The sequence below is a fragment of the Rhyacophila brunnea genome, unplaced genomic scaffold (genome assembly GCF_057557595.1).
Source record: "Rhyacophila brunnea isolate RB1 unplaced genomic scaffold, BYU_Rbru_1.0 scaffold_13, whole genome shotgun sequence".
Classification (NCBI taxonomy): Eukaryota; Metazoa; Arthropoda; class Insecta; order Trichoptera; family Rhyacophilidae; genus Rhyacophila; species Rhyacophila brunnea.
The window spans coordinates 38,126,614-38,139,386 of record NW_028232785.1 but is presented as its reverse complement, the minus strand read 5'-3'; the positions used below and the strand labels follow the sequence as shown (position 1 = coordinate 38,139,386).

At 35.5% G+C, this 12,773-nt stretch overlaps 1 protein-coding gene across 1 annotated transcript; it reads left to right on the top strand.

Moving 5' to 3' along the window:
* Nucleotides 1-6,697: 6,697 nt before the first annotated feature.
* On the top strand, nucleotides 6,698-11,538 carry LOC147077461 (uncharacterized). The gene is made up of 2 exons (XM_085941098.1): nucleotides 6,698-7,286; nucleotides 11,519-11,538. Exons 1-2 carry the CDS (start codon nucleotides 6,698-6,700, stop codon nucleotides 11,536-11,538), a joined length of 609 nt encoding a protein of 202 aa, XP_085797224.1.
* The last annotated feature ends 1,235 nt before the right edge of the window (nucleotides 11,539-12,773 follow it).

Sequence of the window (12,773 nt, the reverse complement as noted above, 5' to 3'; positions counted from 1 at the left end):
GCAAATAGTACGCATTTTTGACGATAATATTATAGGTACATGACCTGAAATGCAATTTATGCAAGTTTAGTAATGTCGTTGTAATGGCCCCGAGTAGTAATAATATTATCAGTCTTGTCACCATTCATACTATCTTGTAGGTAGTTTGATATTCCAGCAGATTAAGAAATAGCTACGAAGTTGATTGATTTTGTCCACGGCCTTCTTCGCTTTTCAGCTGAGACTGCAGACCGAGGACAATGTCAAGGCCAAAAAACGGGTGGGAACAGAAACACACGATCTTACACAGAATTTATTTTCTTATGATCAGGTTACCTACGGTAAAGTCAAAGATTAGAGTTATTTTTATAATATTAAGTGTACAGTCACCGGCAAAGTCAGGTCACTGGCAAGACTCTGAAGTTACGTGGCAAAAATGATTCTTTTGACAGTGATAACTGTTAACTTTTGACAGTGACAACTGATAACTTTTAAAAGTGGCGACTTCGGGATCGGTGGCAATCGCGGCTCGAGTGACGGCCAAGGGCGCAGCCTGTGCAGCCGCGGTCAGGGGCGCAGCTGTTGCGGCGGCAGTCGTGACTATTAGAGACGGCAGAAAAGCCCCCCCGCTTGACTCCGGTATTCACCGAACACGGTCTTCGGCTTCACAGCAACGATCAATTTGCGGGACCAATTCCCACGTAGGGCGGAATCGGTTTGTCGGTCACAACTCTCCGGTATCCAACCGCATACCTTCACCCACCACACAGATATCAATCAAACTGTATGAGGGGATCGAATATCGGCGAGAATCGGTACGTCGGCGGCGAAGGGTGCAGACAGGGCGAAGGCAGAAATGCACCTGCTCGACTCCGGTATCCACCGAACACGGTCTTCGGCCTCACAGCAACGATCGGTGAAAGACGAAATCGGCACTGAAAGTATTTTCTCTTATACTGCTATGCTGTAATTGATTGAATATTAAACATATTTTTATTACCAATGATTCTAAGTTTAATGATAATGACGCGAATAAGTTAAATAAGAATAAAGTGACGGCTACGATATAATACATGAAATATACGAGATATTAATAATTGGCAATGTGTTATAAGGGCATTTTCGCCAAAGTTTGTACATTGCGTTTTTGGCATGTCCCATGACTTTGATTGATTTTTTCATAGTTATTATATTATAAAATATTGGAAAGTTATGTATTTTTAACATGCAAATTTAATAATTTACTCTATTCGATCAGTTAAATACAACTATCTGACCTGTATATATTTTTAATTGATTATTTAGATCGAAAGGTAGTGTGTTTTTACCATGTCCCACCCCTAAATTCAAATAAACAAAGTCTGATTTCGTCATTAATTTTGAGTGTGTAAAATTAAATTCGTAGTGTCTTCAACAGCTTACATTATATATTTTTGGAAAATATATAGTTTTTCCGTAAATTTGTACCAATATTGAAAAAAATCACGTTCAAAGTGTGTCCCAGGATATTTGAAAAAGTGGAACTCCACATTCCGTTACCACGATTTTAGCATGAAGGCGAAACATTTCCACTATAAATATGTTTTTTTTAATGTAGCAACACTTTTGTATAATACTGATCGCCATTTACAATTTAAATTGTTGGTGTGTGTCGGTATCGCTATCGGAACAGGTTGCATTCTGTGTTGGTCATTTAAGAAGTTCCACTACTGTTACCACGATTTATAAGGTAAGAAATCACATATTTCTATTTTACATACTATACATATGGAGCTTATCTTTCATACTACAGATATAATATAACATATCGCAGGTTTAACAATAAAACTAAGCTAAATTTTGGCTTCAAACACTTCTGAAACAGAATCCGTTACTTCCATTCCGAAATTATATTGGTGGTAACGTATATGTGGAATGTAAAAGTAACGAAATGGAATGCATAAAGTTGGGTTTACAGTGTGTGTTTAGTTCTTCATAGATTATAAAAAGTTTTATTTTGTCTGTTCGTATGGAAAACAAAAATATTTTCATTAAAAAATATAGAAAATAACCTGACTATATAATAAAGATTAAAAAAGTATGTGATATGTCTGAATACGCAAAACTAGCGCAGATAAAAGTATGGAGATAAAAAAAAAAACAACAGAAGGAAAAGAAAAAACACAAGACTGAAATAATTGCGAGACAGGCACTGGCTCTGTCATACTCTTTCTGTTATACGCCACCAAAATTTTAAAACTTCTCCGTACATTTTATGTATGAAAAGGTATTTTTTGTCACGTTTAACAGAAATGTGTACTCTATTAGATTTAATACCTGGAACTGTAGGTATTCGCGAAATGTCAGAAAAGTACGTCTTGATTACAATCAACCTGTATAGCTACATTTTATGTTGATGAATACAAGTAAATTTCAAGACAACATACAGTCGAACTTGGTTATTACGAGGAAGATGGGACCGATTGAATTTTCTTATTATAAGCGTTACTCGTTATATCAGAGAATAGGAATTTTTAAATGAGCATGTCACATTACACAAAAAGTTGAAAATAAAAAATTTGGAAACCATCGTAAAAATCCCCGAAACGAGCATGGCATTCATAAACTACAAAAGAAGTTGTTTATTGTAATTAACGCTGGTAGGTACCTACGGACTTCACAAACCTTGGATTTTTCAACCATATGCGTGGATACTTTTTTATTATTGTCGGCGAAACACCAATAAGGTAGGTACTTAGACACTTTACTAGTGTCATAAACGTAATCCGACCCCGGCGGCATCCAATCGGATTTTATTGCTTAGGGTCGAAATGTTTTAAAACGATCGACACATTAACAGTATTTTAGCTCGGTATATCCGATAAGTTGCTCGTTATAGCAGTGAAAAAATTAAATGTATGGCGAAAATCATAAACCAAATGTCAACAAATGTTTCGTTATTACATCCGAGATCTCGCTATGTCCGAGATCGTAATAACCGAGTTCGACTGTAATTATTTTCGTAAAAGTTATATACTCCGTGCCGCGCTAGGAACTCGCGTCCGAATCCCTTGCTGATTTTTTTTTTCATATATTGTTAATTTGCTTAAAAATATTTTTTATCTGAGTTACAAATAATATAAATGCCAAATAAAAGTTATGGTAATGTATAGTGTGTCAAAATTATTACCTACCTTATTTTACAAGTATTGTGAAATTTATTATAAAATATGTCTATTTTAGTGATTAAGTTTGATTTGTTTTGTTATTTTGACGCACGTTGAATATATATGTCTATCAAAAAATTCAAATAAATTTCATAAAACAAAAATTTGTTTTTATGGTAACATGTAACTTTAGCTTTACAAATTACACTCCGTTACCATTTCGTTCCATTCCGAAAATGTCCCCAAAAAATTTGAACGTTAACTATTTTTCATTTGATTATTAAATAACGAAACTTATTTATTTTTCCAATAAAATTTAGTAAAAGTGATTATTGTCTTTAAAAAAATAGCAGAACGAACATTGATTGGTTTTGTCAAATACTAAAGGAAAAATGCTCTGCCATTATAGACATAGGGTAACGGAGGGGAACGGAATGTGCCCAAGAATTAAAATTCAATAATATTTTTTGACTATTTGTAGTTTTATTTTTAAGTGTATGGTTTATTTAATCTGATAGAGCTCTTTTAAGTGATAAAAAGTGTCTCATTCATGCTTTAAAAGCTTAGTTTCGTAGTCACGGAACGGAAACTTATTATGCCCAATTTCATAATAAAAATGATATAAATATTGTATTAATCAATATTTTGCTGAAAAATTGCTATCACCAATTCAGCAATAGAACAAGGAATCTGCTAGCTATATAAAAATGGTTAATTTGAGTGAAAAAATAATATTACCCAAATTTCAAACATGTACAAACTTTGGCGAAAATGCCCATAAATGCAATTTCGGCGATATGGATTATTAACTTTTGATTATTATAGCAAGGCTGAAGTAGGCTGTGATTAGTGTGGAGGTAGGCTTGGCTTATCTGAGGGTTGCGAGAGCAGCGAAGAGTAGGGTCGTAGGCTGTGGTGGTTCCCATAGATTATGTGGCAGTAGGCTGCGGCAGGCTGTGTTTTTTCTTTGGGAAAACCAATGATTCGGTCAGCTGCACTTTAACTGGTGTCAATATGTCAATTTGAATTACATAGCAAACTAAAATAGAACATTTTTTTGTCCGATCCTAATTGGATCGTAATATGGGTCTCCACAGAGTGGAGTTTGTATTAACTGATTTTGATTTTACGAGAAATGGATGACAGCCACTTGCTTAACCTATTAGGTCCATACCTACTCTAACTCATACACAAATCAAAAAAAAATATTTAGCTACTTGCCACACCCAGAATTCAATGCTGGGATCCACGTCGCTATAGCCTAGGGGCTCTTAACCGCGTGCCCGAGTCACTGTCATGCTTTCCCTGCAAAGTAGTTTAAGAAACTTTGAAAAAAGGAGCTTACAAAATTAAATCCAGTTTTGGTTCCACATAATATTTGTGCGACTGACATCTTACACTATTTCGAAAAGTCAGTAAGTGAAATGCAATGTAGAAAATTGCACTAATAGCCCGTGTTATTTTGAATATTGTTTTCACTCTTTATTGTATTTTATCTCTTTTTATTTTCTATATTATGAAACTGTATGGGTGTTTTATGCTTCTTTTGTAAATTCCTTCACAGGCGATAAAATGTCAATAAATGTATTATCTGCCTCCCGATATAATAAATGTACCTACCTACTTAACACAATATAATACATAATTATTTTTTTTTTTAAATCCAATGTGCGTCCGCCTCTATTATCCCAAATTTCAAATGCGCCCGCTACCGCAAAGAGGTTAAGAACCCATGCTATAGACCAACGCTTAAGCCGCGCTGCCATCGTGAACATCGACATAATTTTCTACAATAATATTTATTCATTTTAATATTGCTAAATGAGAAATAAGATTGATACAAATGAAGTGGTGGACTATTCAGAATACAAGCTATATAATAAGTTCCCTATAATGTGATGACAACATATTATTTGGAAGTAATAAATAAACATTTATTTTATTGAATGAATAGCAATCATTATTCATAAGATGTTTATCACACTTGAATGGTCAAAGACATAGCTTATGTATATATATGTTTAGAATCTAAGATGTTTAGAATCATCTTCGAAGTATAAGTATGTTTAGAATCATCTTCAAATGTGTTAATCTTGCCAATTTTTTGAATAATAAAATGCCTAATTCTTGTCAAATTTGGGATCACAGAGATTATCAATATAATTTTTTATCGTGAATATTTTACAAAAATTATCTCGTCATAAATTATTCTAATGGTTTTATAAATGCGTTAAAAATTAATAAATGTAAAAAATCTTAACACCACTGCAAAGTTATGTACCGAAATATGACTATATTCTAAAACATAAGAGCGAGAGGTTTAAAAGAATACTATTTTATGTAACAAAAATACTTTATGCAGTCATCAAATGTTTAAAATAACTATAAAGGATAATAAGGCTTCAAAATTATATAAATAGATTATCTCCAACGTTTAAGGAGTGTCCAGGATCATGATTTTAAAATACAATACAAACTCAATTTTGACCTACGACGAGCATGTACCCCCTTAATGTGTATTTACAAAAGCCTATTAATCAAATGATTTTTTAATTTACTTTTATAACGATTATTTTGCCCACGTTCGTTAAAAATAAATGCGGACACAAAGCTCCCTGTTTTCTTACCCAAAATCAAATAGTTTTCAGCACTTCGACAAAAGTAATCACTTGAGACTAGAGTTGGGTTCCAGGAATTTCCCGACGGGAATTCTCGAGAAATTTTCAATCCCAAATCTCGAGAATAGAAATTTTTAACATCTCGGGAAATCCCGGATCTCGACAATCTTTTCTCGGGATTCGGGATTTCTTTATTATCAAATATTTGAAAAAACGATTTTCTATATATATGAAAAAGTGGATAGAAAACACAAAACGTTCAAAGACTGGTCGGGGCATTTAAGACGAATAAGCCAACGTCGACTCCAAATGAGCGCAATTTTTGCAACATCAGGGTATTTTGTATCTCCAAATCGTATGCGATTGCCAGTCTGTGTTTTGAAATTCCATTTTAATAAGTAGGTAATGTTTTTTATTATTTTTTTTTTCGTATTTTTATTTTGTTTGTCTTACATAAATAAAATAAATCATATTTTTTTGGAATTTGTCTGTTTTTACACTGATTATAGGATTTTACAGGTTTTTTTAAAATTTCCCGATATCTCGAGAATTCCCGAGAATTCTGTTCTGGAAGTCCCGAATCTCGAGAATTAAAAATTTTATTATTTCGGGAAATCTCGAATCTCGAAATTGAGATTTTTTGGGAAATACCCAACTCTACTTGAGACAGCAATTACTTGGTTGGATTGGATTTCTAAAGATTTCTCAGGTAAAATCGCCAGCGAATTAGTATAAAAAACGGTAGCGTAACTCAATCTTTCTGCAGTAATTACACCTAATTTGAACTAAACTAATTTAACCACTGTTGTCCTCGAGACAATCTGAAATACAATAAAATAACAAGTAGGTATCACTTTTTCGTAATTTTAAGCGTGTCAGAAAGAAAGAAAGTCGAAATAAGGAAGTGTTAAAAATAATAAATACACTATTAATAAGTAGGTATGTACATGGGAGATGATTGAGAAGAGGAAGCTCCTGAAAGAATTGCGAGACAATGGTACATACGACCCACAGCGCAGCGCGGAATACCAGACAATGGACCGCGTGGTAAAGCGTTCTGCCCGCCGCGATAAGCGCCGACGCCTGGATGACCTCATTCGGGATGCGGAATCTGCTGCCTGCAAGAATAATCCAAGTGCTCTCTTCCGCATCACCAGAGCAATTTGTGGTAGGAAACGTCCAGTGGTCACCGCATTACGCAACTCTGACGGAGTGACAGTCACTGAACCTGCAAAGGTCCAGGAGCTATGGCGCCAACATTTCAGTGATGTCCTGAATCGCCCACCTCCATTGCATCCCTTCGATATTCCGTCGGAGATCACCGCCCTCGGAATCACTACTGCATCGGGATTCTGCGAAGATCCTCCGACAACTGCTGAAGTTAAAGAGGCTGTCAAAAGACTGAAGCGCAGGAAAGCTCCTGGAGATGATGGCATCCATGCAGAATTTCTGCTCTGCGGACTGAGCGCTGTATTGCCGTCCTTGTGTGACCTTCTGTACGAGGTGTGGGAAAGGGAGCAGTGCCCCAAAGCCTGGAGGGATGGTACCGTTGTTACTCTGCACAAAAAGGGTAACCCACAAGACTGTAATAATCACAAAGGAATCACTCTCCTCAGCGTTCCCGGGAAGGTGTTGGCGCAGATTCTCCTGTAAAGGATTAGAAGTCCCATGCTGGACGTTTTGCGTGCGCAGCAGAGTGGATTTGTCCCGGGGAAGTCCTGCTCAGAGCATATTTCAACTCTCCGATGCCTCCTGCAACAGTACCAAGAGATGAATATACCTGTCGCCTGCTGCTTCGTGGACTATGAAAAGGCATTTGACAGTCCTCATCGTGAATCTCTGTGGCAAATCCTGCTAGGCTATGGTGTCCCACGGAAACTGGTCGCCGTGATAAGTGCTCTCTACACCAATACAGAGTGTCGCGTGAGAGCAGCCGGAACATCCTCTGACCTCTTTGAAATCACTTCAGGTGTCAAGCAAGGATGTGTACATGCGCCCTTTTTTTATCATCATGATGGATTTCATAATGCGTAAGACGGTTTGCCCCGACAGTGGGATACGCCTACATCATGATGACACAAGCGATCTATGCGAAGAAAGACTGTGCGGCTTAGAGTATGCAGACGACGCAGTCGTGTTTGACTCGACGATCGAAAGGTTGGAGGTGACCGTGAACAGGCTAGCCACGAACTCGATGCGTGTGGGTCTTCATCTGAATGCCGCTAAGACCAAATCCATGTGCAGTGCTGCTTGCATCGACGCCGACACTCCTTTTCGGGTTTCTGGTCTGCCCGTCGAGCTGGTGTCCAGATTCAAATACTTGGGTGCCACGGTTGCCGATGATGGTGGTATTTCTAGTGAGCTTGGAATCCGCATGGGTGTGGCGGGCTCTGCATTCAACCAACTTGGAGTCGCATGGAGGTCAAGGCTGTATTCTGTGAGGACCAAATGTCGTTTGTTTAACGCGTGCGTGCTACCCTTGCTCCTGTATGGCTGTGAGACATGGCATCTTACTAAGCTTCAAGAGTCTCGGCTTTTGAGCTTTGAGAATCGATGTCTCCGCAGAATCTTAGGGGTGCATTGGTACGACCGCGTTACAAACACCCGAGTTCGTGAGCAGACACAACAGCCTTCGGTGACTGAAGTTAATACGAAGAGACGATTCACGTGGCTGGGACATGTATTCCGGATGCCGCCAAAGAGTGCGGCACTTCGTACCCTTGTGGCACAGCCTCAAGGGTTCCGTCGCCGTGGCCGGCCCTCCCTCACCCTACAGCGATGCTACAAAAGCGACCTACGTGCTGCAGGTCTGACATGGCGAGAGGCACAGGAGTTGGCGATGGACTGAGGGAAGTGGCGCCAACTTGTGCTTGCCCTATGCCCCAATGTTGGGACGTGACAGGGTGAAAGAAGAAGAAGAATAATGTTATGTATACATAATGCAAACAATATTAATATGTCAATGTAAAATTACAATATTACATTACGAAACCAAAATTGCTTAACAACTGTACAACACGAAAAATTAATCAAGAAAACTTAAATCTCGCCCATTTTGAGGTAAAGTATGTTGTATCACTCGATGAATACTTAATATTGAATACAAATGCTGTTCAATTAGTAGAAAAAGCAAATAACTATATTTCAAACTAATGTTTGACAAGTTATCAACTTAAACATTCTTTTATCACTGATGGCTCGATGACATTGAGCTACTTTACAAGCAGCTTGTTGGCGAATTTACAATCTGCTTGTAAACTCGCCAAGTGTTATCATCGAACAAGCTAACAAGCAGATTGTAAGCAGTCTATCGAAAAAAGTTGAATGCCGGGCCACTTTACACGCTACACGCTGGCGTGTGGGCCGATCTGCGTCTGCGCAGTAGAGCAATAGTGGTTCACCAGCCGGTAAAAAAAAACTATTCAATACATCCTGTCAAAATAGTACCAAAAATGATGGTTTCTAATCACTAGCTTGTTGGCTTCTGAGCGAGTGAAATGTTTTGTGTGTCATCATCACAATCGCATAAGCTGACTCGCCCGCTTTTAAATTCGCCGACAAGCAGCTTGTAAAGTAGCTCAATGTCATCGAGCCATAAATTACTCTGAGGAAACTTCTAAAAACAATCCCGCCAATAAGCTTTGTCAATAATAAAATGACACGAATGATAGTGACGTTGGGCGAACTTGACAATTTTGATTTAACAATAGGTAGTCACATTGATATGTAGGTAGATATGCAGAAAGGGCGAATATTCTATATTCGCCCGTACATCATATCACTTACCACTACTTTAGGACAGATTTTATTTTAAAAGGCCTAATATGTCACTTTCGCCTTTTATTCAAAACACAAAGTGAATATTCGCCTTACGATTATCGTTTTTAAGTGCTTTCCCGAGAAGATACAAGTTCGCCGTTTTTACATAACAAGGCTAGTAAGGTACATATTGTGTTTTTGTTAAAATCTCAATTTCGCCAAAATCGCTGATTCGCCCTTTTTACAAAACACTGACGATCTATATTTGGTTTATTTTTCCACGTTATTATTTTTATTTTTTATAAAAAAAAGTACCACGTAACTTGAGATGGTGTTTTTTTCCATGCTAATTCTGAACGATAATCTTAAATATCTCGACTTATAGTGATTTTTGTTTTGAATTTTACGAGGAATGACATACTATGTGCTCTTAGTGTTTTTTTTCTCGGTGATATTTGATTAAACTAAACATATTTTTAGATATTCTGATGGAGAAGAGGATATGGGATATGAGAAAATTTTTTAATTAAACAATATTTTATTGCAATAAACTTTATTTTAATCATTCAGTCAGTTTTAGATAATTGTTTTAAAGAACATAATATTATAGTATGATAATTGCAAAAGGTATTAAATGAATATTTCACTCAGCATAATAATGATTGATATTATATATTTAGAAAAATAATTACGTAAATAACGGTTGCATTGCAGCATTGTCAAGTAAATAGGTACCCACATGGATAATTATAAACGTTATGTAAATAAATATTTTTTTATAGTGTGGGAAAACTATCAACTAACATACAACTGTATTCTTAAAATTAGATTTAAAATATATAAAAATATTACTTATAAGACTTATTTATAGGTACTTATATGCAGCTACTTATTTCTATCGCACCTCGCTTAGATGATTGTAGATGCCAAATATAACAATAGCTATCCTTGCTAACAATATCATAAACAGTGAGATTATAGATGGCATATTATTTTCTCTTATAATGATAGACTCATACTTCACTTTGTGACACAGTTAAAGCTTTTTGTTAATCAAAGCATGCTGTAACAGTTGTAATGCGATTTTTTTGCACGATTTATATCACCCTGTTTCATCTCTCTCGAACGATCTGTAAATAATAAATGTTGCTGATAATCACTTTCCAGATATTGTTTCCGTTCCTGTTCAGACGAATGGAAATAAAACACTTTTCACACAGGTCCTTTTTAGGGCAAAAAAGGAAAGGTTTGACATACGTGGAAAATATGTCTTTATATTGGCGTTCAGTAAACTGATAATTTTTTGATCCAAGCCATATGCTATATTGGCGAAACATTTTCACCATATTCAAATTCTCGTCTAGATATTCTTTTTGGCTTTTTTTTCTAACATTGTGGGATTCTTTCCTTAGGAAATATATTATTAATATGTTCAATTACACTATTTTTTGTTGCTTCATTGAGTGTATGAGGATGGTTGTTGTGCCTGCCTCGACTATCCAATAGCAATTCTGACTCTTCATTTTTTAAATAAGCACTCACCACCCACATATTTGAAATTGAAAGCGTTTGTAAAAACATAGTTTTACACACTTTTATTATTTCTTATTATAAATAAGTGCTTTTGAACGTCTTGAAAAAGCTTTAAGTTTATAGGTTTTCTTTTGCACTTACTTGACATATCGTAAGATAAAATCCCAATATCTCTCATGATTGCAAATCATCCAAAATTAATCAAAACTAACTTGACGCTCGGATTCATTCGTTTTTGGGGCACATATTTGAATCGGCAAAATTTTTACACGATGCATTCATGGTATTCAAATATTCTAATATTCTTCACCTGAATTGAATACTTTTTTGGCTTTCTTCCTTTTCCATAAGTTTTAAATTACAGCTCTCTTCTTTTTCTTGATTCTGGTATGTCAATGGTCGAAATAATTTGTACAGATGCACTAGGTAAGGACAACGTCGTGTCTGGTGATGTGATGTCTACAAGTGAATTTGTGTCTAAAGGTGGCGAAGTACTCAGATAGAAGTATAATGTTATTATGCTCTGAAAGAGCCGTATATTTTATTCTGTGTAAGATCTGCTGGAGATTTTGTAATTTCTTCGATCAAATCATCAATAATTTCCAAATTTTCTCCAAATGTTTGTGTCATATCTGGCACACTGGAAAACCAACTAAAACCCAACAATTATTCAGGATCACTAAGAGTATTATTGGAATTTTATATGTATTGGGAGTCTTCTGATGGGGTAAAATCAACCTGGTTATCATCGTGGACTATGCAATTTTCATCCAGACATGCAATGATTCTTTTTGACTTTTTTGACTACCATATTTATAATAAAAGCCTAGTAAAAAGTATTGTCAATACACATGCAAAAAAGGCAAGTATTATCTTACTTACTTATCACAAGTCGTCATGGAATCGATACAAGAAGAATAATTAATATAGGTTGTAAATTAGAAACTAATGTTGCAAATATGCATTTATACGATGCTTACTGATGATAGGAAGACGTTATAGTTTATATTACGAAACACAGAATATTATGAATATTGAAAATTCTGTGGGAGCCAATAGTACCGACAAAATATTAACGGTTGAATCATTTATAATTATAACCCATAAATGTGTTGTCTGAACTAGGAGATTATTAAAGCTACATATTATTTATTATTTCCATCCTTTATTTCATTCGTCTCTTGAGCTAATTTTGATATTCTATATATACATATTATACTATACTTACATAACTTAAATCCATTAGAATTTAAATTCAAATTCCATCAAGTGCCTACCATCGGTCGATAGTACTAATATTAAAATTAGTCACTTGTTCACAATAACAAAAATAATACAACTTTACTGTCACAAAAACAATTAGCGATAATAAAATTAGGTGCGATTCATTACAAAGGATAATGATTTTTCAATACAGTGTTGTTCTAAGTTGATAAAGGCGAGATTTGAAGGTGAAAGTTGAATTAGTGTCATATTCCACGGTGAAATCATAGTTAAATGATATACTAAAATGATTTGTGTACGGAGCATGTATATTTTTTCCGAGTAATATGACACCAACTCGGCATAGTGTCATATTCAGTGTCACGTAAAAATTAATAACAATAACTTGTGATACGACTACAGGTGGATTATTATTCCATGTTATTTAAGATTTTACAAAAAATGTTAAATAATCATAACTCTACTTACGAGTATTATTTTAAACAGTATTTTGGGTGTTTTTCGAGAAAAAAAT